This window comes from Raphanus sativus, chromosome 9 (assembly GCF_000801105.2).
Source record: "Raphanus sativus cultivar WK10039 chromosome 9, ASM80110v3, whole genome shotgun sequence".
Taxonomy (NCBI): Eukaryota; Viridiplantae; Streptophyta; class Magnoliopsida; order Brassicales; family Brassicaceae; genus Raphanus; species Raphanus sativus.
This window is the reverse complement of record NC_079519.1, coordinates 14,244,303-14,269,054: the sequence shown is the minus strand read 5'-3', so window position 1 is coordinate 14,269,054 and position 24,752 is coordinate 14,244,303. Positions and strand designations below refer to the sequence as shown.

Genomic DNA, 24,752 nt, shown 5'->3' with positions numbered 1-24,752 from the left:
TGTACCTCTTATTTGAGAGAGTAAGCTCTACTGGGTAATTTGAGCACTATCAAATTTGGCGCCGTTGCCGGGGAGCTTTGATCGCCATTAGATTTAATGTTATTAATCTTAGGTTTTTCTTTTACCCCCTTTCTGATTAAAATTTTTCTTGTCTTTTCAGGTACATGCCCAGCAGTACCAGAAGCAACAAGGAAAATTAACTATTATTCTCAGAAGATCCTGCACACTTGGAACGCTCAATCCACAAAGACCTACGCTCCGCAACGATCGACAGAACCGCAGTACCGTCGACTGATACTCACGTTCAACAGTCGACCGACACTCAGTCAACACCGTCGACCGATACCGTTCGCCGATCCACATCGTTCGATACTTCTAACCGTATATCGATCAACACTACTCCGCGAAGCATGGTCACGATTGTTATTCTAAAGCAGGGCGAGAATGGAAACCTGTATGACCAAGATGGTCATCTGCGTAATGCAACAGGTCAGAAGCTAGATGCACAGGGAAACATAATCCCTGAGCCTGAAGCTGAGTCTCCAGGAGAAGCTCAAACATGATCATTGGAAGACTATAACCGTCCAGACGAGTACTACACCAACAGATCAGCTTTTCGACTTCCAGAGATTCAGAAGCCGAACTTCCGAGCTCAAGCCTCGGTACTACTCTCTCGTGTCTCAGTTACCTTATTCTGGGCTATCACACGAGCATCCTATGGACCATCTGGAGAGGTTCGAGGATCTTATCGCTGCTATTCACATGGATGGAGTCCCTGAGGACTACCTACTCTGCAAGCTCTTCAAATACTCACTGATTGGAGAAGCTTCGCACTGGCTCAAGCAGCTACCTACAGGATCACTGACATCCTGGGCCGACATCAAAAACGCCTTCCTGCGTAATTTCTTTGATGAGGCACGCGCTGAAGACTTAAGAAGCAAAATCGCCACTTTCGCGCAAAAGCCTAGTGAGACTTTTAAAGACGCGTGGATCAGATTTAAGTTCTTCCAGCGAGACTGTCCACACGATGGATTCAATGAAGTGCAGCTGCTAAGCACTTTCTACAGAGGTATCGCCTTAAGGTATCAGATGGCTCTTGATACTGCTAGTGAGGGGAACTTCAACACTAGGAATCCAATAGAGGCTGTGAGACTTATTGAGAACCTAGCCAACAGCAGCAACACCAAGAACACTGACTCTGACAAGAAGAAATCGGTTGCAGCCATCAGGGAAGAACAGATGAATGAAGTCAGAATCAAGATAGATTCTTTACATGCATTTCTGGGGCAGCCAGTCTGCTCAGCTGAAGAAGGAGAGGCTAGAGAAGATGATACAGAGGAAGATGTGAACTACATTGGAGGTACTGGATTTCAGAGATATGGAAACCAGAGTGGAAACAGAAACTTTTTTGGCAGTGGTCAGAAGAGTAACTACAACCAGAGTTCACAGTATCAGAAACCCTTCACCAACACAAGGAACTACGGCAACTCAGCTTACCAAAACCCACCGCCACCCACCCAGGAGAGTAAGTTTGATGCCATGATTGATAGAGTTCTGGAAGGTCAGCAGAAGCTCACACTAGACTTCAATGGGAAGATTGATTCTGTCTTCAAGAATCTGACCACGAGGATAGACACAATTTGCACTCAAGTTAAGAAACTTGAGACACAGATTATCCAGACTGAAGACTCTATCAGGAGGATTGGAACTTCTAAGGAAGTAGGGGAAGGAAATAGGAAACACCACGTGAATGCTATCATAGATGATGATTTCTGGCAAGTGGTGAAACAAGAGAAGCTACAAGAAGGAGACTTTGAAGTGGAAAGTTCACTAAGTCTCGGTGGATCACAATGGTGTCGATCGACACCAACTAGTCCACATCGATCGACATCAGCGATTTCATTTCCGGATACGATTGCAGATTGCAACGCGGTTAGGATATTGACACATGCTGAATTCACGGCTTCTCATCCATACCCACCCACCCACACCTACGAAGATATCGACCGACGAGACGAGCCACTCATCGATCAACACAAAGACGAGAAACGTATCGATCGACCCTTTTCTCCACCTATCGATCGACACACACCTCTCACATACCGAGTGCAACTACCATCGATAGACAGCAACCGAATCAATGCACCCATACCCACACCGAAACCACAAGCTAACCCTACAGAAATCACTGGTAACCCTTCAGACACTACACCTACATCAGAGGGAACTGAAGGAAGAAGGTTAAGGAGTAGGAAGGAGAAGATTCCTAAGAAACTTAAGAGGGAAGCTAATGAAAAGGAGATTGATGGTTTCACTAAGAGAGTTATCAGAATCCCACTAGAGAAACCTTTTGAGGAGGTTTACTTCACAAGCAGATTGTGGATGTTCTTCAGAGAAACAAGGGAGACTGAAACTGACATTAGGAGAAGGTTTGACAATGTCAGAGAAGATACGAGGAAAAGGATTACTTTGCAGAAGAAGAGTGATCCTGGTAAGTTTGCAATACCCTGTGTGGTACAAGGGATTGAATTTCCTCATGCACTATGTGACACTGGTTCATCAGTCAACATCTTACCAAAGGTCATGGCAGACCATCTGGGCCTGCAAGTAGAGCCTTCACCAGAGATCTTTACCTTCGTGGATTACTCTCAGAAAAACTCTGGAGGCTTCATCAGAGACCTGGAGGTACATAAGGTAATGCTATCGTCCCTGTGGATTTTCATGTCCTAGACATCAAGCTAAATTGGAACTCTTCCCTCTTACTTGGAAGAGCATTTATGGCTACAGTAGGAGCCATATGTGACATGAACACCAACAGGATGTGCTTGACTATGATAGATCCAGAGATCCACTACGACCCTGTCAAGCTTGGCAAACCACTAGCCAAATCAGTGGTAAAGGAAGATGATACTAGTATCATAGCAATTTGTCATTGTGAAGTCGAGTATGAGACATAGTACTCGGGATCGATCGACAGCACTTTAACATCATCGATCGACACGTGCAAGTCAGAGGAGATCGACAACAAATATGTATCATCGATCGACAGAGACCCACCAGATGATGAACTCGATCTACCAGATCATTATTACCCGAATTTCGCCATCCCACCCAGCCATAAGGAAGATGATTACTCAGTAAGGAGTTGGGCAGATAGCGGATTTCATGAGAGTTTTGCAGTAGACATAGCCACCTCTTCCCACAGTGGAGACCAAAATGAAGAACATGATGCAGACTATTGGGAAGAGAGAGCTTGGGAAAATTACTTGGAGAATGACAGATTTGCAATTCGATTCCCACAATCGATCGACATCAAACGCCCACCATCGATCAATTATCTACTTCATCCAGCAAAACGACATCGTCCATCGATCGACATCGCTAGTATCACATCGATCGATATTAACCCGGACAACCTGAAGGACAAAATCAGAATTTCACCGATTAGAGCAACACATGGGTATAAAAGGTTGACAACTCAAGCCACGAAAATTCAAAACTTTTCATCTTCTACCCAACAGCTTCCAACATTCAGAAATATATCAATGGAGGACTGCAACAACATGTACAATCGATCCAACCGTGCAGCTAGACGTGCACCATCGATCGCCACCACCACATCACCATCGATCGACGCCTTCAACAGAGCTCAACCTCGATCTCATGAATCTTACGATATCAGGAACGTTTCACTAACACCTGATGAATTTGGAATTTTCAGGGACACAGATGGCTATGCAAGAGCAATGGATGGAAGAGTTCTGCACATAACCAGAGAGGACATAGCAGACATCCTCCAAGTTGCTAATGGACCAGAAAACCTGTTTACAAAAAGCAACGTAGCCATCCAGACATCCTAGCTCACGTCCAGGACAACCACAACACCCACACAAGGGAGGATACAGTTCCTCAACACTCGGTCAACCTAGAAATTCACCATCGATCGACATCGTTTCAACACCATCGATCGACGGCGGATATCCCGGATCGATCGACAGACCAAGAGTCAGATCGCCCGACAGACGGTTGGAGTTTGGATGACGTGCCTTCAATACCGATGGATCCAGGAGACTCAAATGGGAAGCTAAGGATGAATATGGTGTCTACAGAGATGAGTTTGGCTATGCTAGAGGAGTTGATGGTGAGATCATCCATGTTACCAAGGAGCAAGTAAAGAGAATTCTGGATAGAGCATCCCTTTTTCAAAAAGGTTGCTTACGCCTTCCAGTACACACACGCCCTTACCATGCATACATACCACCACCAGTACTCTACAGTAGAGAGGAGATAGATGATATGTTGACTGATGTATGGAGAGCTCAGGCACACCTTGAGGCAAACATGAACACATTGGTGGAAGACACTTTCCAGCCTTTGGATGTCAGTTACAAGGACTTCCAGAATGATATGGCTGAGATAAGAGTGGAGCTTGGAAACATATTGACCATGCTTGAGAAAGAGGCTACGCCACCAGTATCGACCAACAGAGTACGAGTACCATCGATCGACATCGGCAAGACTACATCCATGGACCGACCAGAATGTTCATCACCTAAGAAAGATGAATGGGATGTTGCTTACATCAATACATGGATTGGAGAAGTCTACAGCCCTCTCAACAACAATGTCGAATGGTTAAGCAAGAGGATCGATCTTCTACAGAAAGAGCTACCATCGATTCGCAAGCAAGACCAAGCTAAGAATGCTACTTTTTCATCGATCGACAGGCCTAGAGCAATATCGATCGACATCGAGCCACCACCAGCGAGGAGAGCATGCACTACAGCAGAAGTTGATGAGCTTAAAGATGAGCTGTACGAGGCTATGGATGCTATGGAGAGGAGACTCAACGGGACCTGTGATACCATTGACTACACTGTTAACAAACGAGTTAACAGCCTATGCAGAACTACTCGCCATATGAAGAGCAATATACATACTATGCAGTACCAAGGACAGTGCTCACAGTCGATCGACACAGTAGATTCTGAGTCGACCGACAGACCCCTCAGCGAAATGACCGACGCGCATCTCGTGGCATCGATCGACACCGAGTCTTTAGCAGACCGAGATCAGTTTATTCTTGACATGATCGATGTATTACCGAGTGAGCTGAAGGAATTGTCCGTACATACCTACCAGACCATCGACAGGAAGGTTGACAACATCGAATACATTGAGAATTCTGTGAGGAAACTTCAAGATACAGTCCTCTAGATAGATAAGAAACAACTACGAGCTGATGATGCCACAAGAAGCTTCGTCGCCACATGGTTCAATAGTAGGAGACACAAGATTGATGATTGCTGTCCGGCAATCAGCAGTTTCTGCACCCCATGAGTCACTCACCTACCACAGTCACGCTAAATGACTATAACAAAGCACTGAGTGGGAGGCAACCCACTATTAGGTTTTCTTTTATTTTTCTTTATTTTATTTATTTTACATTTTTGCTTTTATTTTTTCGGATTTATTTTGCAGTTTTTATTAGATCCAAGTAGAATGATGATTCCATCGACAGACATTCACCATTCATTTCGCTCGACACCACACAACCATTACTAACGATCGACGTACACCACTACGAATCAATCGACACCTTGTCGACCAGGTTTATTCATTCTAACTTGTTATATTTATTAATTATGTTTTATTTTATTTACCTCACCACCGGCTGTGTTACACTGGGACAGTAGAATTTAAGTCTGGGGGAGGAGTTTACTAATATGTGTTTTTATTATGGTTTTTATTCAAATTGTTTTTCAAAATTATTTTTCGTATAAGTATTAAATAGGAACATTGATATAGATTTATATTTGATTGTCTGACCACTCTTTAGCACCATTCTAGATTACTGATTGCAGATAGTACTAAAGATGCTAAAGTGGATCAATCTGTCACCTATATTCACTAGCTAAGATTATTTGAAGGAACCAAAGCTGACCTCCAACACTAATACTGACTTATTTGCTTGTCTTGGGACTTGGAAATCACTGGATCGGAATCCTCCTACAAGTCTGGAAAGTATACTACATGAAATGTGAGTATTAATAGCATCAAATTATAGCGTTTTTGACATTTCTGCTATTATATATTAACACTAGCTTTTTTTAATAGCGTTTATAAATTTAAAACGCTATGTTTGGTATCGCGGAAAAATAAAAAATTTAACCGCGTTAATTTATTAAGTGTAGGCGCCTTACCAATTCAGATCAAAAATTATAACGCTATCGTAAATGTTAAATATCCCAAATTTTAGTTTTATTTTTTATATACAAAATTTGACCATTCCTACAAATATATCAGACATGAAAACGTGTTGCATCTTCTTCCTCTACTTGGCTATTATTCTCCAATACTGTTTCTACTTCTCTGTTTCGTCATCATCACCTCTTCTTCTCCCTCTCTCACACACTCTCTCTCAGCCTCCAAACACTCTTCCTCTCCTCTCCACCTCCTCAAATTATCCTCCTCCCGCTCCTCCGCACGTTTCCGCCGCCACCACCAAAAACGCCAGCAACATCAACTCCCCCTCCCTCTACTTCTGGAAGCTACTACCTCCTCTCCCTCTCCGTCCCCCTTGCCGTCCTTTCACCTGCATCCTCTTCGAATCCAAACCCCCACCTTCACCCACCTCCCTCTCCTCCTCCGCCGCCACCTTCCCTTGCTCCTCCGCTTCCTGCTCCGCCGCACACTCCTCCCTTCAATCCACTTGACTTCCTCAAATTCTCAGATTCATCTCTAGTCACCATCGATTGAAGCTTCACCACCACACTCCTTTTGACCCCATCGCTCATTATCCCACCACCACCAGCTCGTCACCGCCATCACCATCATCGCCATATCCCTCATCCGCCATCTCTCTCTCTCTCTCTTTCTCTCTCTCTCTCTCATTTTGTTTTGATTTTACAAGAAAAAGATGAATTCGTGTTACCACCATACTCACACCTACTTCCTCAAGCTTCCCAATTTCTTCACGCCAAAGGTCAGCCCTTTACCCTTTGCGTGTGATTGGTCGCCAATAAACAAAAGTTTGACACTTTCGAGTTTTTTTCCATGTTCCAGAGCTTTGTTTGCTTGTGTAGAATCTGTGTTATCTGGCTGTTTAGGTTTTAGAAGAGTGATTAATCTGTTTATGATTCTGTTAAGTTTTAAGACAATTTTGAAATTAATATGAGCTGTTTAAGATCTGAGTTTCGATTTGATCAGTTTCTGATAGTGTAAACAGGGAGCTGGGTGAAGTTGAGTACTTGGTGCTTCACGAAGCTGACCAGATGCTTGCTGTTGGGTTTGAGGAGGCTGTGGAGTCGATTCTCGAGCAGGTATAGAGATTCTTCCTTTTAAGATTGACCTTCCTTTTTTTTTTACTTGGAAGAGAAAGATGTCAAAGAGTATGAGGCTTTACAGCCAGATAAGATTGCTGTTGATTGTGGTGAGCATAACCTCAAGGTGCTTTGATTTCAAATCTCTTTCACTTGCTTTAGATTCTCCAAACATTCTTTTCCTTTGGTAAATTGAAGTAGGTTCTTACTTTTCCCTCTTTGACTTGTGATAGGAACTAAATGCCATACAAAGGCTAGCATGAAGTGTTGTCGTGAGAAGAGTTGGTGGTCGTGAGCTTGAACACAGAGGAGGCACGGCATTGTAGTGGTGCTAGCTGCCTCTGCTCACCGGAGACTGAAGATAATACTTCATGGTGCCTTGTAGTACAGCCATTTTCTCGAGTCTCTCTCTCTCCACCAAGTCATCATCTCCTTTTGTCGCTGTGTTCTAAACAATATGCATTGACTTTGTATGTTATAAAAATCATCGTTGAGTTTGTCTTTTGTTCTGTTTTTAAACATTTAAAACTATTGTTAACATAAATTATAAATAAAAAATAATATATAAATCATTTAAAACATTGTCTAGTGTAAAACTATATACTTAATTCAAATTTTCAAAATCATAATTATATACCCTAAACTCTATTTCATAAACCATGATTCTAAAAAACAAATCTAAACCCTAAACATACCCTAAAAGGATTAAAATTATAATTTGAGATTTGATAAATTTATATTTATTAATGATTTATTAGAGTGAGTTGTATTTATTAATGATTTTAAAAGAACTAATTAATAAGTAAATAAATAAATAAAAATTTACTTTAATATGATAAAAAAGAAAATCCAACACTGATGATAAATTGGGAAAAACAAAAAATAAATATCTTAAGTTCTAGACCCTAAACTATACAAACTATAAAATTTAAATAAATGAGTATAATCATAATATAACTTCAATCCCTAAACTTCTAACCACATCCCTAATTTATTATATATTTAAGAGTGAAATTAAAGAATTTTTGACCATTTGATTGTTTTCAATCTAATGGTCACAGATCAATCTCTGCCAATCCTCATCTTTTCTTCTTATTGGTCAATCATTTAAAAACCGGGATTACCATTTGTGACCATTGATTGTTTTTGATCGTGTGGCCTAAGATCAATCTTCTGCATCTCTGTCTCTCCATCTCTCTCTCACTCACGACTCAATCTTCTCCATCTCTCTCTCCCTCTCTCACGATTCAATCTATCCTTTGAATCGTTAAACCTAAAATCACAAAGCCTTCAGAAACACACAGAGATTGACTCTAATCCACCTTTTACGATTCAACCTGCTGGATACAAACCTCTATCTCTTTCACTCGGCCATGATGAAAGCTTCGTCGACAACACTTGACTCGAGTCAGATTCGAACCACAAACAGAGATGGCGGAGCAGCGCCGGTGGCAAGGCGGAAGACGGCTGTTCATAAAAAGATGGGGAGAAGAGGCTTCGATGGTTCAGCTCGCCGGAGATGAATAAAGGGGGAAGTCTCAGCCTCTCTTTGCCATTAACCTCGCCGTTAAAGTTCTCTCTCTCTCTCTTTGATTTTTTTTTTTGATTTCGGTACACGAAGTGGGTCGTTGAGCAGAGCTGGTTTAATTTTTTTTTTGTCTCTGAAGTTAAATCATTTATAAGAGTGATTAGGATGTGTTTTTTGGATTTGGAAAAAGATTTCAACTTTGATTGAGAAAAGCTATGTGAGTTTTTTGCTTTGCTCCTAGCTTTGTGTTCTTAATTAAAATTTCATTACAATCTGATGCGTAATGTCCATTAATCACTGTCATGAGTTATATACATATCATACTCTTAGTTTAGTTATGGTCTTCTTTTGTTTTGATATTTTCTGCAGGTAACCTTGTGAGTTCACGACAATGGTGGTCACAGATGCTGAAGGTCCTTTTGTTGGGGAGATTACTTGTAGAACTTTACTGCAAAATTTGCAGATAAATCTCTCAACCATAACTTTCTTTCTTACAGACATTGCAAGACTTTTATTAATTCTTGTGTGGTGTGGATTTTTTTTACAACAGAAATCTTGGATGAAGTTGGTAAAACTGATGAGAGAGTGTCTTGTTTACAAGAAAAAGATTGAACAGGCTGCCAAGTCCCGAGCCGAGCTTCTTCAGATCTTGTCTGATGCTAGTGCTTAACTTTCCAGAAAGAGAGGTACAAAAACTTTAGCTCTGACATCTCAAGCCATTGAGATGATGTAAGAGAACATAGGCTTAAGGAGATGGCAGAGAAAGCTAGTGGTGGTGGTGGTGTAGGTGAAGCCGAACAAGAAGAGAAGAAAGAGACGTAGAGCTGTAGATTTTGGTTTATTAGGTTTTGTTTAAATTTTTTAGTTATTAAATTTTTGGTTTATTTAAGTTTGGTTAATTAGGTTATGTTTTTTTCTCTGGTTTAATGTATAAACTGATTTTATCTGTAAACAAATTTTAATTAATGAATAAAATTTAATTTTTAAAATTTGGATTAATTCTAAATTCAATTATATTTGGTTAATTTAGTTTTTATAATATTATTATTAATAAATTTTCGGAAAATTTAAAAACTAATTAATAACACAAATTATTAGGTTTAAATAACATTTGTAAAACGTTATTATAAATATTAACAATTGCATAATTAAACACGCTATTGTTGTACGCTTAATTACAGCACAAAGAAAAGCCGCTATTAAAAGGGTCGGACCTATTATAACGGGCGATGTCAGAGCGTCCAAGGAAGCGCTATTAAAAATGAATCATAGCGCTTTTCGTACGCTATTACTTTTTACCGGTAAAAAGTATGTGTGTTTCTGGTTCCCTTCCTTCTCTCTCTTCAGCTTCTCGAGATCTAAGTTTATGTTATAAAAGATTGAAATGATTTCTTGAGAGGCAGAGGGATAGGAGTGACCTGCGACCCCAATATTCTAAATCTCAAGGATGATCACACATTGTGGAAACGAGGGATATGTTGAGTACCGAACCCCATTATTCGCTACACTTTGCTAAAAAAATGTATGAGTTACAATGCAAATGTCAATGAGATGGACTAGATGACCTATGTGGCATCGAAACCTGTTGAAATTGAAACTAATAAGAGATTCAGAGAAGAGGGGAGAAAGGGACCAGAGAAGACTACCTGTGTGTTCAGATACTTGTTTGAGTTGAATCCATGTGTCCTTTGATCGATACTCCCAAGGTAAAGCCTGCACTTTTATTTTATGTTAAGAAATGAGGTTAGTAGAGGGGAATGTCAGATGAGATTTGCTAAGTTGTTGACTAGATGAGTTTGGTTGCTAAGCTAGGATAAGGCATAATGAACTTCTGTGATTAAGATATCTAGACATGAATTGCAAACCCATAGAGGGATGACTTCAATATTTTGAATCTTTGAGTTCCTGCTGTTTTCAAACATTTTTCAAAGACTACTGTTTTTGCTTGAGGACAAGCAAATGAGTAAGTCTGGGGGAGTTGATATACCATGAATTTCACCCGTTTTTAACCATGGTATACTAGTGTTTTATTATATATTTAATCTGTTTTCTAGCCTGTTAGGTATGTTTTCAGGTTCAGGAGCATTTTGTGAGAAAGTGATGTTTTTGGAGCATTTTGGAGTGCAAGAGATATACACCCGAGTTGACCATTCAAGACTAAGTCAGAAGTCAACATTGCGATTATAATCGATCGATACTCATCCTGTGTTGTCGATCGATGTAGCTGAGAAGATCCGCGTACTAGAAGATTATAATCGATCGATACACATCCAGTGTTGTCGATCGATATCAAAGACGAAATGGTTTAGCCGACTACTTCACCAAGACTTCACCAAATTACGAGATTGCCCCTGACGAGTTTTTAACCTAATGGAAATGCTTAAATATTCTTGCTAAGTGTTTTTTGACGGCAACCTTCGAAAGAAGCAAGCTTTTAACAACCCTCAAGAGAAAAGCAGAGAGTGTGAGAGAGAGACTAGAGTTTTATTTGTTTTGAGAGATTGGAGAGATTTCTCATCTCCTTTTGTATTTCTACTTTTTTCTATCTATGCAATTCTTTCATCTATCTATTGTTATGAATTGCTTAGCTATGTCTGAGTAGTCTACTTGTTAGATCTAGGGTTCAAATAGGTTTGTGGGATTAGCCCCAAACTATAATTGCTAAGTTGTGGTACTCATCAAATGGATTGCACCCTATGCTTGTTTTAGATTAGCTAACTAGAACATAGATCACTAGGATCTTTGATTATCTTGAATTATCCATTTGAACTTGCTTGTCTCCCGTTGAGAAGAGCGACAGCTCCTCCTTGAGACCTTGTGTTCATATTCGGCTCGCGCCTAGGCAGATCTAGAAGCCGTCGATCGATATCCCGATAGGTGAATCGATCGGCGCTGCGAAAGGTGTATCGCTCGATATCTCAAAAGGATATCGACCGACTCTTTTTCTGTGTCATCATGCGAAATGTGTGGCCAGAGATCTAGATTATTTAACCAGTGATACTTCACTTGAGTTAAGCGGCTGAGATCTATAGTATCATGCAAGCAACTTGTTAAAGCATTTATAGAGATTATAATCTCCATTCCTGAATAGAAACCCTATGTCTAGCACTCTTTATCACATTTAAACAACCCATCATATTGTTAGTTAGAGCAACTACCTTGCTCACTTTAGGAATTGTTACTTTTATTTCTATCATATATACCAATCTTGCGTAGGATTGATTAGTAGATTTTATTTAATTGGTTCCCTAGCTCCTCGTGATTCGATCCCTAAGTACTACAGCTGTACCTCTTATTTTAGAGAGTAAGCTCTACTGGGTAATTTGAGCACTATCAACGAAGACTAAACAAAGCCAAAACGAGAGATCCTATCCCTCACCACTAAGACGTTTTCTGACACCTAAGATTTTGCTCGTTGCGGATAAATCCCACGGAAACGAGAAAGTTTATGATTAAGATTAGTCACCAAAATTACACCTCACCGCAGCTTGGGATTCCAATATTAAAATTCGATAACTTTTACGAAACACCTTTCGTAAAACAAAACTCGACAAATATCTCACGAGAAGATTTTGTACAATTAAACTCGAAAACAATTTTACGAAACGACTTCCGTAAAATTAACTCGGCAGCAGTTGTGAAATAACTCTCGAAAACTAAAAGCTCGACAGCGTTTTAGGAAATAACTTTCGTAAGATCAAGCTCGGCCATATTTTACGAAACATCATTCATAAAGCCAAACAATATCGTATATGGAACATAACCAGTTCGCTCGCAGCCTGACGAACTGAGAGCCTCACTCGAGTGACGCCTTGTCCATTGACCCGTCTTTCCAAAACGCCCCTCTTTGTCTGCTTCTCCTCCCTTTGGTTCAACAATTTCGTAAAATTCCTTCGATGCATAAAACACATTTTACCAGATTCTGCCACGTTGAGTCAAAAGCATCTATTCATAACGTTCGATAGACTTTTCAACAATATATAAAGCGCACCTGGTCAATTTGGTAAAACCAGAGATACGAAGAAACGAAGACGAACTTGGACATTGATATCCCTTCCTCATTCCGATATTATCGTCAGAATTTCATCGAAAACCAATTCATATGAAATTCGGTAACTGACTTTTCGAAGTCCTTTGACGTTGAATCGAAAGTAGCCATTCCTAAACGCATAACAAACTTTCAATAAAGTCAGAAGAAAAGAGGAGAAGAAGAAGTAAGAAGGGGCAATCTCGAATCATCAATGGGACTAAGGTACATCCGACTAAAAATTCCGTTAAGGTTTTAATTTTTTGGTAGGAAAGGAACAAAAACGTCTTGAAAACAGCCGTAGAATTTAGGGAACTTAGAACCTAGGTGGATAGTCTAGCAAGCTAAGTCTTAGGAAAATTTTCCAGTCTTGTTCCATTGTTCCTTGACTTTCCAGGCAGAACATGCAAACCGATCTAGTCTCTCGAAAAACCGAGAAACAGTCGCCACGCATTCTAAGGCACACTTCTCCTGATTCCTAAAGAAAGAAAAACCTTCGAAAGAACGGTTAACCCGTTGTCTTCCGTAAAATAAAATAACGGATCCAACGGATATCAGTCGTATATAATTTTTGCTCCATAAGGTTGATGATTCCTGCTTTTACTACCCTCGGCTACGTCCAAGCAAGAAATGACCCTACAACCGAATCCGCACATATTCTACGACGATCCTTTACCAACAACTTCCCTGGCTATACGGCTGCACCTAGCCTCCATGACAGTCCAAAACTACTGAGCGATCACCGCTCCAACCGCGTAAACAGCTAACAGCTAATCAACAATCCACGAGTTGTCGTGAAACGCCAAGTGATTATTATGCAAGCATTTTGTCGTATAACCCAGAATCGGAAATCATACGATGAATTCTTCGTAACTAAACTCAGTCGTAACAACCATATGGTTAACGGAAGATGTAAACTTATCATCAATAGATTAAGTTCTATACGCCCCATAAAACACGGCATAAAAAGAAACACTTGTAACAAAGCTCCTAAAGCTATACGAGTCATTCTTAAAAATTCAAAAAAAAAAGTTCCGGAAGGCCAACACTTCACGAAACACAGTGAAGTTAGACGCTTCTCCCTGGTAAATTTACACGACCCTTCGGTCCAAAATCCTCAAAACAATTCGCCAACTACTAAACAGCTACGACAACGGATCCAGTATCCACAAAACGATTATCACATCCGGACACATGTCTCTCAACGCTTACACCTAAAAACGCTCACTAAAAAGTAGCATACGGACTAAGCGAAAAAATCAAAATCCGAAGTGACTACTCGGATTCTACCCTTTGCACTTGACGAAAGTATAAATCAAATCATAAGCAAAAACCCATAAACCTTCTTATGGCATAAGAAAAATAAAGTCGCAGCATTGCGAGACGTCGCTTCATGCTCAAATAAACATTTTTCGACCAAATTTCATACGCGTTCTAAACGGCATCGTATCGTTGTTGCTGATCACAACAAATGAACTCTAACGTCCTAAACAGACAAGCCACCTAAGGGTAGGCTCTCTTACATCCGACTAGGATACCATAGCGCGCTATACAAGAAAACCGAAATTTCGTTTGAGTGCTTCGTAAAGGAAGTAGCTCCAACTCGTACTCAGACAAATCATAATAAGCCGATAACACTTCGCGGATTTTAAAATGGTATGAGTCAGGTTAAAATCGCAAACAGACAAAACGAAAGCCGATTTGTCATCGCAAAGCCTCAGTCCGAAAGTAAACCTAGGTCTTGCCCTAAACCCAGCCTTGCTGGTACTTAATATCTCACAGAGATAGTATCAACACCCGATACGAGATCCCAAAACTAGTCTCTTCACTTAAGTCTATCCGTTTCACGAACCTTCGCGTAAATCAGTAAACCGCGAAAAATATCGCTTTGTACAATCGATGGATACGGTAATCATCGGAGAGGCAGGAATGAGACGACAACTCACACCCTGTCCCTCTAACTTCGATAAACGGAAGTTCTCTCGATTTGTAAAAATCACGATTTTATAGATTTGAGCAAAATATTTTTTACAGGCCAAACTTGGCCAAAATAAACAGCCTCCGAGGCTAATCTTGCGGCCGACAATGGTCCAATACGAAATACCATCGACAGCAACATGCTCGAAATAACTAGACGATAAAGTCTCACTGGAAAACAGGTCATAAGAATCTTAACTCCAAGACGAACTACGAATGGCTTGATCCCTTTTGACAAAGGGTACGTAGGCAGCTTTTATCAAGCGCAGACATTTTCAACCGTTAATTCCGCCTAACTTGACTAACTTGTCTTATCGCACGCTAGAACCTCACATCTACGATCCACGGTTCTAACGGGCTGGGGGGGGGGGCTAACTGTTGGGGTCAAAAACGGTTACAACGAAATTAACTTTCGAAAATATATCTCGAAAAATATAATTTTCGTAAAATTTGCTTAAACTAATTTTTACGATAAAATTCTTGAATATATTTGTCCGCAGCATCGAAACAAGCTCCAATAGTTCGTGTTGACGACGAAGTTACTATCGAAACGTTCGATAAAATATACGTGTTAAGAATTTCTATGTTTTCAAGGAAAACTTATACGAAAAACTTGCGGAAAATCTTGTCTTAAAAACAATGATTTCTTAAATCAACGATTAAAGAAAATCAACGATTTCTTAAATCAAGGATTTCTTAAAATCAACGATTTCTTAAATCTACGATTTCTTAAAAATCGTCTCCTTGCAAAAGGTTCCGCGACTAAACAAAGTTCTCGTTAAAACACGATCATCGGAGATAACAAAAGATCGTTAAACCACGAGGATGCGGCTTGGAAATCGCGGAACAACCAAGGGGACATACGAAGCTCGGTCGCTATAGCGACCGAGCTCGGAAACAAGCTCGGTCGCTATAGCGACTTAGCTAGAGAACAAGCTCGGTCGCTATAGCGACAGAGCTAGAGAACAAGCTCGGTCGCTATAGCGACTGAGCTAGAGAACAAGCTCGGTTGCTATAGAGAACGAGCTCACCAGACCCGTCTCGGCGAGGGCTTCGATTTGATATCTTGATCGTTTTCTGGGTCCTCACGGTTTGAGAAAACGGCCTCTTTGAAGTTTCAAGGCAGATTCCTTAAAATCTTGTTTTAAGACAACGATTTCTTACTCAACTACTTAAGAAATCAACGATTTTTTAATCAACGACTTAAGAAATCAATGATTTAGGAAAATAACGATTTCTTAAATCAACGGAACAATGTTATCGAAGGTCCAAACATCCGCAAACAAACATCCTAAGAGCATCGTAGCTTCGCAATGGTTTCGGACGCTTGGACAATGGATCTCAGTCCATGGAACAAACCCGATCGAAATGGTGATCGGGTCACGAACAAGAGCTCGGTTGCTATAGCAAACGAATCACGAGACCATGCTCGGTCGCTATAGCGACCGAGATCCAAACAGAGCTCGGTCGCTATAGCGACCGAGCTGCGTATAGAACTCGGTCGCTATAGCGACCGAGCTGCGTATAGATCTCGGTCGCTATAGCGACCGAGCTGCGGACAAAGTTCGGTCGCTATAGCGATCGAGCGTTCGTATATCGATCATTCTACGAAACGTCTGAAGTCTTCCGAAACGACGATACGACGTAAAACTATGCATTCTCGACTATCCGTATAGCAGTTCTCCGCAACTCGCGACTATCCGTTTCTTGATCTCTCGATCAAATGGAATCGTCCGTTCGGTTTACGATAAAACCGCGGAAACTTAACCTTATCGGAGAAATTGTAAAAACGTCTCAAATCAAAAATATGGCCCAAGGGGTTCCTAAACTTGATTCGAGGCCCATTTACGATTTCTTAAAAACCCATAAACCTTATGACGGTTTATGCTTGGAGGATAAGTATCAGTTTCCGCGGATAAATGGAAACTTTCCGCAGATAATCATGAAGATCGGAAAAATGGAATATTCCCATTTTTTGACTATGAAGGCTTAAGGGCAAAAGGGGGAAGCGTAAACCGACCTTGGAGTGAGTATATAAGGAGCTCAGGGCGAGAGGCATAGGGGATGACTTTTCCAGAGCAACTTAGCACTTAGAGCAATTTAGGCAACTTTCCGTTTTTATTTTTCGAGCTGCGACTCAACTAGGTTTAGCCACCTTCGGGTATTAGAACTAGGATCTCGCCGACAGCTCTCGTAGCCAAAGCACGTTGTCCTGTTGTTGTCACGCTCATACGCAGATTCGGAATAAAATCCTTCTTGCTCTCTTTTTACGATTTTTTTTTTATTTTCCGTTTTTGTCGTCTTCTGATTGCTTGACGTGTGGTTTCTCAGAAATCCGGGACCTTCTGGGAAATTTGGGTTTCCCTAGTTTCCTTATTTATACAAAATATTGACGGTGCGAATTTCAATTCCCATACCTTATCCTAGCTTAGCAACCAAATTCATCTAGTCCATGATAGTGCTCAAATTACCTAGTAGAGCTTAATTTCTTAAATAAGAGGTACAACTGTAGTACTTAGGGATCGAATCACGAGGAGCTAGGGAACCAATTAAATAAAATCTACTAATCAATCCTAGGTGAAGTTGGTTTATATGATGGAAATAAAAATAGAAATTCCTAAAATGAGCAAGGTAGTTGCTCTAACTAACAATAAGATGAGTTGTTTAAATGTGATAAAGAGTGCTAGACTTAGGGTTTTATTCAGGAATGAAGATTATAATGTCTATAAATACTTTAACAAGTTGCTTGTATGATACTATAGAACTCAGTCGCTTAACTCTAGTGATGTCTCACTGGTTAAATAATCTAGATCTCTGGCCTCAACTGACGTATGTTGACATAGAAAAAGAGTCGATCGACATCCTTTAGAGATATCGACCGATACACCTTTCGCTCGGCGATCGATTCACCTGTCGGGATATCGATCGACGGCTTCTAGATATGCCTAGGCGCGAGCCGATAATGAACACTAGGTCTCAAAGAGGGCTGTCGCTCTTCTCAACAGGAGACAAACTAGTTCAAATGGATAATTCAAGATAATCAAAGATCCTAGTGATCTATGTTCTAGTTAGGTAATCTAGAACAAGCATAGGGTGCAATCCACTTGATGAGTATCACAACTTAGCAATTATAGTTTGGGGCTAATCCTAAAAACCTATTTAAACCTTAGATCTAACAAGTAGACTACTCAGACATAGCTAAGCAATTCAGGACAATGGATAGATGAAAGAATTGCATAGATAGAAATAAGTAGAAATACAAAAGGAGATGAGAAATCTCTCCAATCTCTCAAAACAAATAAAACTCTAGTCTCTCTCTCACACTCTCTGCTTTGCCTCTCTAGACTTGTGTAAAGCTTGCTTCTCTCGAAGTTGCCATCAAAAACACTTAGCAGAAATATATAAGCATTTCCATTAGGTTAAAAACTCGTCAGGGGCAATCTCGTAATTTGGTGAAGTCTTGAAGAAGTAGTCGGCTAAACCATTTCGTCCTCGATATCGATCGACAACACTGGATATGTATCGATAGATTATAATCTTCTAGTACGCGGATCTTCTCAGCTACATCGATCGACAATTCTGGATGAGTATCGATCGATTATAGTCGCAATGTTGACTTCCGACTTGATCTTGAATGGTCAACTCGGGTGTATCATCTCTTGTACTCCAAAATGCTCCAAAAACATCACTTTCTCTCGAAATGCTCCTGAAACTGAAAACATACCTAACAGGCTAGAAAACAGATTAAATATATAATAAAATACTAGTATACCATGGTTAAAAACGGGTAAAATCCATGGTATATCAGTCCACAACTTAGCAAATCTTATCTGACATTCCCCTCTACTAACCTCATTTTTCAACATAAAATAAAAGTGCAGGCTTTACCTTGGGTGTATCGATCAAATGACACATAGATTCAACTCAAACAAGTATCTGAACACACATGTAGTCTTCGCTGATCCATTTCTCCCCTCATCTCTCTTCTCTGGATCTCTTATTAGTTTCAATATCAATAGGTTTTGATGCCACAAAGGTCATCTAGTCTATCTCATTGACATTTGCATTTGCAACTCATACATTTTGACAAAGTGTAGCAAATAATGGGATCTCAGGTAATTTACTTATTCCTTGTTTCCACAATGTGTGATCATCCCTGAGATTTAAAATAATGGGGTCGCAGGAGACACTCCTACCCCTCTGCCTCTCAAGAAATCATTTCAGTCCTTTATAATATAAACTTAGATCTTTGAGATGCCGAAGAAAGAGAAGGAAGGGAACCAGAAACACACAGACTTTTTACCTTCCAGACTTGTAAGAGGATTCCGATCTAGTGATTACCAAGCCCCAAGACAAGCAAATAAAGTCAGTATTAGTGTTGGAGGTCAGCTTTGGTTGCTTCAAACAATCTCAACTAGTGTATATATGTGACAGGTTGATCCACTTTAGCATCTTTAGTACTATCTGCAATCAGTAAATCTAGAATGGTGCTAAAGAGTGGTTAGATAACCAAGTATAAATCTATATCAATGTCCCCACTTTAGTACTTATGCGAAAAATAAATTTGAAGTGAAGAAATAAATCATAAGTACACCTCCCCACAGACACTTTTAATAAAGACCAAAATAAAAACATATATTAGTAAACCTCCCCCACAGACTTAAATTACAATGTTCCAGTGTAACACAGCCGGAGTGAAGTGAAGAAATAAATCATAAGTACTTAATGTAACAAGATAGAACGACTAAACCTGACCGCGATGGCGTCGATCGATACGTAAAGATGTACGTCGATCGTTAGTGATGGTCGCGTGGTGTCGAGCGATGTGAATGGATTGTGTCGGTCGACGGAATCATCATTCTACTTAGATCTTTAAAATCTGCAAAAATAAATGCGAAAAATAAAAGTAAAAATGGAAAAATAACTTAAAAATGTTGTAAAAGATGATTATTCATCATGGAAACACTTGTCCCACTCCCATCAAACGTATGTGATTAGTATCACTTACACGTGTCTACACTACATATTTCCTCTTGTAAAATATTTGGACAAGACCGACTTAGTTATGCTATAAATATGAGTGATCTATAAATATGAGTGATGTGTAGTTGTATTTGAGATGTGAAGTGAATTAAAATAGCTCTTTACTTTTTTGTGAATCTTTCCACCACAAAAAGATAAAAGCAAAGTCACCATCACTTCTTCCATCTCTCTCTCTCTCATGATTCCCATCTATAACTCTCTCTTCTGACCATTTGATAATAATAAAAGGTCCAAAAAATGGTAGGCTTGGCCTCCTAGACCTTGAAATAAGAAAAAATCCAAATAGTAGGCTAGGCTTCCTGGATCTTGAAAATAAAGTCAACATGGTAGACTTGGCCTCCTCTGACTTTGAAAAATGATCGATATGGTAGTCCATGACTCCTCAGATCATTTGGTGGGCTGGGCCCCCAATTTTATTTATGCTATTTAAATTTTTCCAATTTAAGTTTACGCAATTCAATTTGTGCCTTTATTTTACGTTTTTAAATTATGCATTTAAATTCTCGTCTATATTTATATTATTATTTTATGAATACAGTAATCATGTCGAATTTGACAAAGCTCGAAATTAATGCCCTGGATATTACGGGAAATAATTATATGATCTGGGCACTGGGTGAAAAGATGCACCTCAGAGAAAATGAGCTTTGATAAATCATCGATAAATTAATCAGATGAGAAAAGAAAAGCCATGATATCTTACACCAATTTTAATGATGGTTTATAAGATGAGGTGTATCATGAGAAAAGATCTAGAAGATCTTTGAGTAACTAAATCCTTGAAATAAAGGATTCACTAAATAGTTAGAGTTGATGTAAATCCTCCATGAAAACTGAAAAGTTGGAAATCATGATATTAAACCATTATATAGGTCCTACCAGAAAAGGACGAGGGTGTAGATGCGGTTGAAACCGCTATTATGGTCGTGGAAGAGGACGAGGAAGAATATATCGTCCCTATGAAATAATAAGAACTTCCACGTAAATAGAAATGGTCGGGTTATAAAAGGCAAACAGAAAAGGTTTGCTACAGATGTGGTAAGAAAAAATGTTGGGTACGTATTTGTCGTACGCCAAAATATTAGCCTATCTGTATTGATAAGAAAAGAGAAAGGAAGTGAAATAAACTTCTTCTCTTATGAACCCGGACCATCTTTCCATGGTATAAATGATGATACTCATCTCGATGTATCATACTTTCTGGTTGATCTAGAGAGTATCGTTGAATGAAATAAGATCGATGTGATATAAGTTTACTGTATTATATTATCTATATCTTTTTAAGATATATGTTACTTTTATGTTTAATAATATATGTTATATAAATATTTTAAATTCAGAAATAATGCCAGACTTTGAGACCTTGGATGGAGATATGTGCTTGGCGGATTGTGCGTCAACGCACACGATAATTAAAGATAGAAAATATTTCTCCAGTCTCAAAATAAAAGATTACGCTGGAAGCGTAAGTACAATATCTGGTAATGCAAATATTATTATGGGCTCTGGAAGAGCGAAATTTTCAATGCTAGGGGGAACAATATTTGATATAAATGATGCATTGTATTCCCCCGAGTCTCATAGAAACTTGTTAAGTTTCAAAGATATCCGAAAGAATGGATATCATATTGAGACTATGAGTAAAGATGGCATTGAATTTCTTTGCATTAAGTCCGAGAGGAAACATATATTGGAAGAGTTAAGAATGTTATCCTCTGGACTATATTGTACAAAAATATACATGACTGAGTCCTATGTCGTGGTAAACATGAAGTTTACTGATACATTTAAAATCTGGCATGAAAGGCTAGAGCATCCTGGTTCAGTCATGATGAGATAGATAGTGCAAAACTCGAATGGCCATCCGTTGAAACACGGAAAAGTTTTGCAAACGGGCGAGTTTACATGTAATGCATGTTCTCAAGGAAAGTTTATAACTCGGCCATCACCAGCAAAAGTAGGCAATGAATCAACAATGTTTTTAGAAAGAATACATGGTGATATATGTGGGCCGATTCAACCACCGTGCGGGCCATTGAAGTATTTCATGGTACTGATTGACGCATCTACTAGATGGTCAAGTGTGTGTATTTTGACAACACGAAATACGGCTTTCGCAAAGTTCATTGCCCATATAATAAAGCTGAGAACGCAGTTCTCAGAGTATGCCATTAAGAAAGTAAGGCTTGATAATGCTGGTTAGTTTACATCGCAAGCCTTCGATGATAATTGTATATCAATGGGGATTGATGTGGAACATCCCGTTCCCCATGTGCATACACAAAATGGCATGGCCGAGTCGTTGATAAAAGGGTTGCAGTTGATTGCAAGACCGTTAGTCTTGAGAACGAAGCTCCCAATTTTTGTATGGGGTCATGATATTTTGCATGCGGCTGCACTGATTCGGTGTCAGTGCATATCATAAGTACTCCCCATCACAATTGGCATATGGGCAAGAGCCAGATGTATCCCATCTCCGTGTCTTTGGGTGTGCGGTCTATGTTCCGATAGCTCCGCTACAAAGAACAAAAATGGGCCCACAAAGGAGATTGGGAATATATGTGGGTTATACGTCACCAAGTATTATAAGATATCTGGAACCAGTAACTGGTGATATGTTTACGGCAAGATTCCCCGATTGCCATTTTAATGAGGATGAATTTCCAGCGTTAAGGGGAGGAATTAGAGAAATTCCTAAAGAGATTACCTGGTGTACACAGTCGTTGTTACACCTTGATCCCCCTACGAATCAAAGAGAGCTGGAAGTTCAGAAAATTGTGCATTCGCATAAATTGGCAAACCAGTTACCAGATGCGTTCACGGATACGAGAAGGGTGACGAAATCATATATACCCGCTGAAAATGTTCCATCAAGAGTGGTTGTTCCTGGGGAACAAACTGATGGAAACAAAATAAATGAACCTGGGGTTCAGTTAAAGAGGGGGAGACCAGCGGGTTCTAAAGATAAAAATCCCAGAAAGAAAAAGAATTTGGTTGAGCAAAGTGGAAAGGTTCTAGAGGAACCTGATATTGAAAAATGTCTGAAAGAAGGCATAGATGAAAATGTTCAAGAAGAACCAAATAAAGATAAGGATCCAGATGACGAGGAGGGAACATAAAAGTATGAGATTTCCATCAACTATGCCCATGATCAAAAGTTATTGATCAGAAACAAAATAAAAGATGTTGATGAAATGTTCTCTTTTTCTGTGTCCAAAGAAATCGATCACGAAAGTGATGATCCCGATCCAAGGTCCATTTTAGAATGTCAGAAAAGACATGATTGGGAGGAGTGGAAGAAGGCCATTCAAATTGAATTACTTTCCCTGAATAAAAGAAATGTCTTTGGACCTATAGTCATAACACCTCAGAATATAAATCCTGTTGGGTATAAGTGGGTATTCATGAGAAAAAGAAATGAAAAGAATGAAGTAACACGATATAAAGCCCGATTAGTAGTCCAAGGTTTTTCTCAGAGACCGGGAGTTGATTTTGAGGAAACGTATTCCCCGGTAATGGATGCAATTACTTTTAGATTTTTGATGAGCCTTGCGGCGTAAAAAAATCTTGAAATGCATCTCATGGACGTTGTGACAGCTTATTTGTATGGATCGGTGGATAATGATATATATATGAGACTCCCTGAAGGATTGAAAATGCCAGGGGCATTGAAAGAAAAATCCAGGGAGGTTTGTTCGGTCAAGTTACAACGATCACTCTACGGATCAAAGCAATCGGACGCATGTGGTACAATTCCTTAAGTGACTATCTCTTGAGTAAAGGATATGTGAACAATGCAATATGTCCATGTGTTTTTGTTAAGAAATCGTCATCTGGCTTTGTGATCATCGCTGTATATGTAGATGACCTGAACATGATTGGAACTCAAAAGGAGGTTGATGATGCTCAAACTCATATGAAAGAAGAGTTCGAAATGAAAGATCTCGGCAAGACAAAGTTTTGACTTGGGCTCCAGATAGAGCATCTCCGAGAAGGAATATTTGTGCATCAATCAAACTATACGAAAAGGTTATTGAAACGCTTTCGTATGGACCAAGCGACTCCTTTGAGTACTCCAATGGTTGATAGATCTTTCAATGTTGAGAGTGATCCTTTTAGACCCTGTGAAGATAGCGAAAATATATTAGGTCCTGAAGTACCTTATATGAGTGCTATCAGTGGGCTTTTATACTTAGCAAACTGTACCAGGCCTGATATTGCTTTTGCAACTAACCTCTTAGCAAGATATAGCTCTTCTCCTACTCACAGGCATTGGAACGGAATAAAGCATTTATTCCGTTATTTACAAGGTACAGTTGATTTAGGGTTAATGTATTTTAGAAAACCCGAGTTTGGTATGGTTGGTTTTGCAGATGCAGGATACTTATCAGATCCTCATAAGGCTCGATCCCAAACCGGCTATGTTTTTACAATTGGTGGAACTGCGATCTCTTGGCGGTCCCAGAAACAAACTCTGGTTGCAACTTCTTCAAACCATGCAGAGACTATTGCGCTTCACGAAGCATGTCGAGGATGTGTGTGGTTGAGGTCAATGAGTCACCATATACAAGATTCAAGCGGAATAGTTAACAAGAAAGAGCCGACGAAAGTTTTTGAAGATAACTCGGCTTGCGTCGCTCAACTCAAAGAAGGCTATATTAAGAGCGATAGAACAAAGCACATCCCTCCAAGATTTTTCTCGTACATTCGGGAGCTCGAGAAAAATAAAGAAGTTGACATCGAATATGTACGGTCATGCGACAATCCGGCTGACTTGTTCACCAAAGCTCTCCCGACTACAATGTTCCGCAAACACGTCAATGGTATCGGGATGCGGCGTTTGCGTGACCTATGA

At 39.7% G+C, this 24,752-nt stretch overlaps 2 protein-coding genes and 2 long non-coding RNA genes across 4 annotated transcripts; all 4 read left to right on the top strand.

Annotated features, from left to right (window-relative positions):
• Positions 1 to 6,289: 6,289 nt before the first annotated feature.
• LOC130499483 (uncharacterized) lies at positions 6,290 to 7,831 on the top strand. Its single transcript, XR_008938347.1, has 3 exons — positions 6,290 to 6,985; positions 7,229 to 7,449; positions 7,556 to 7,831. It is a non-coding gene; the product is annotated as an uncharacterized LOC130499483 (long non-coding RNA).
• A 656-nt stretch (positions 7,832 to 8,487) lies between these two features.
• LOC130499573 (uncharacterized) lies at positions 8,488 to 9,839 on the top strand. Its single transcript, XR_008938449.1, has 2 exons — positions 8,488 to 8,888; positions 9,220 to 9,839. It is a non-coding gene; the product is annotated as an uncharacterized LOC130499573 (long non-coding RNA).
• Positions 9,840 to 22,428: 12,589 nt separating this feature from the next.
• Positions 22,429 to 23,016, top strand: LOC108831968 (uncharacterized). Its single transcript, XM_018605460.1, has one exon. It carries the CDS (start codon positions 22,429 to 22,431, stop codon positions 23,014 to 23,016), a length of 588 nt encoding a protein of 195 aa, XP_018460962.1.
• Positions 23,017 to 23,975: 959 nt separating this feature from the next.
• LOC130500081 (secreted RxLR effector protein 161-like) lies at positions 23,976 to 24,752 on the top strand. The gene has a single exon (XM_056994784.1). The coding sequence runs from the start codon at positions 23,976 to 23,978 to the stop codon at positions 24,750 to 24,752; it is 777 nt and encodes a 258-aa protein (XP_056850764.1).

Excerpts from the sequence above, each read along its gene's own strand:
- LOC108831968 (XM_018605460.1), top strand. The coding sequence starts at position 22,429 with ATGGGCCCACAAAGGAGATTGGGAATATATGTGGGTTATACGTCACCA.
- LOC130500081 (XM_056994784.1), top strand. The coding sequence starts at position 23,976 with ATGGTTGATAGATCTTTCAATGTTGAGAGTGATCCTTTTAGACCCTGT.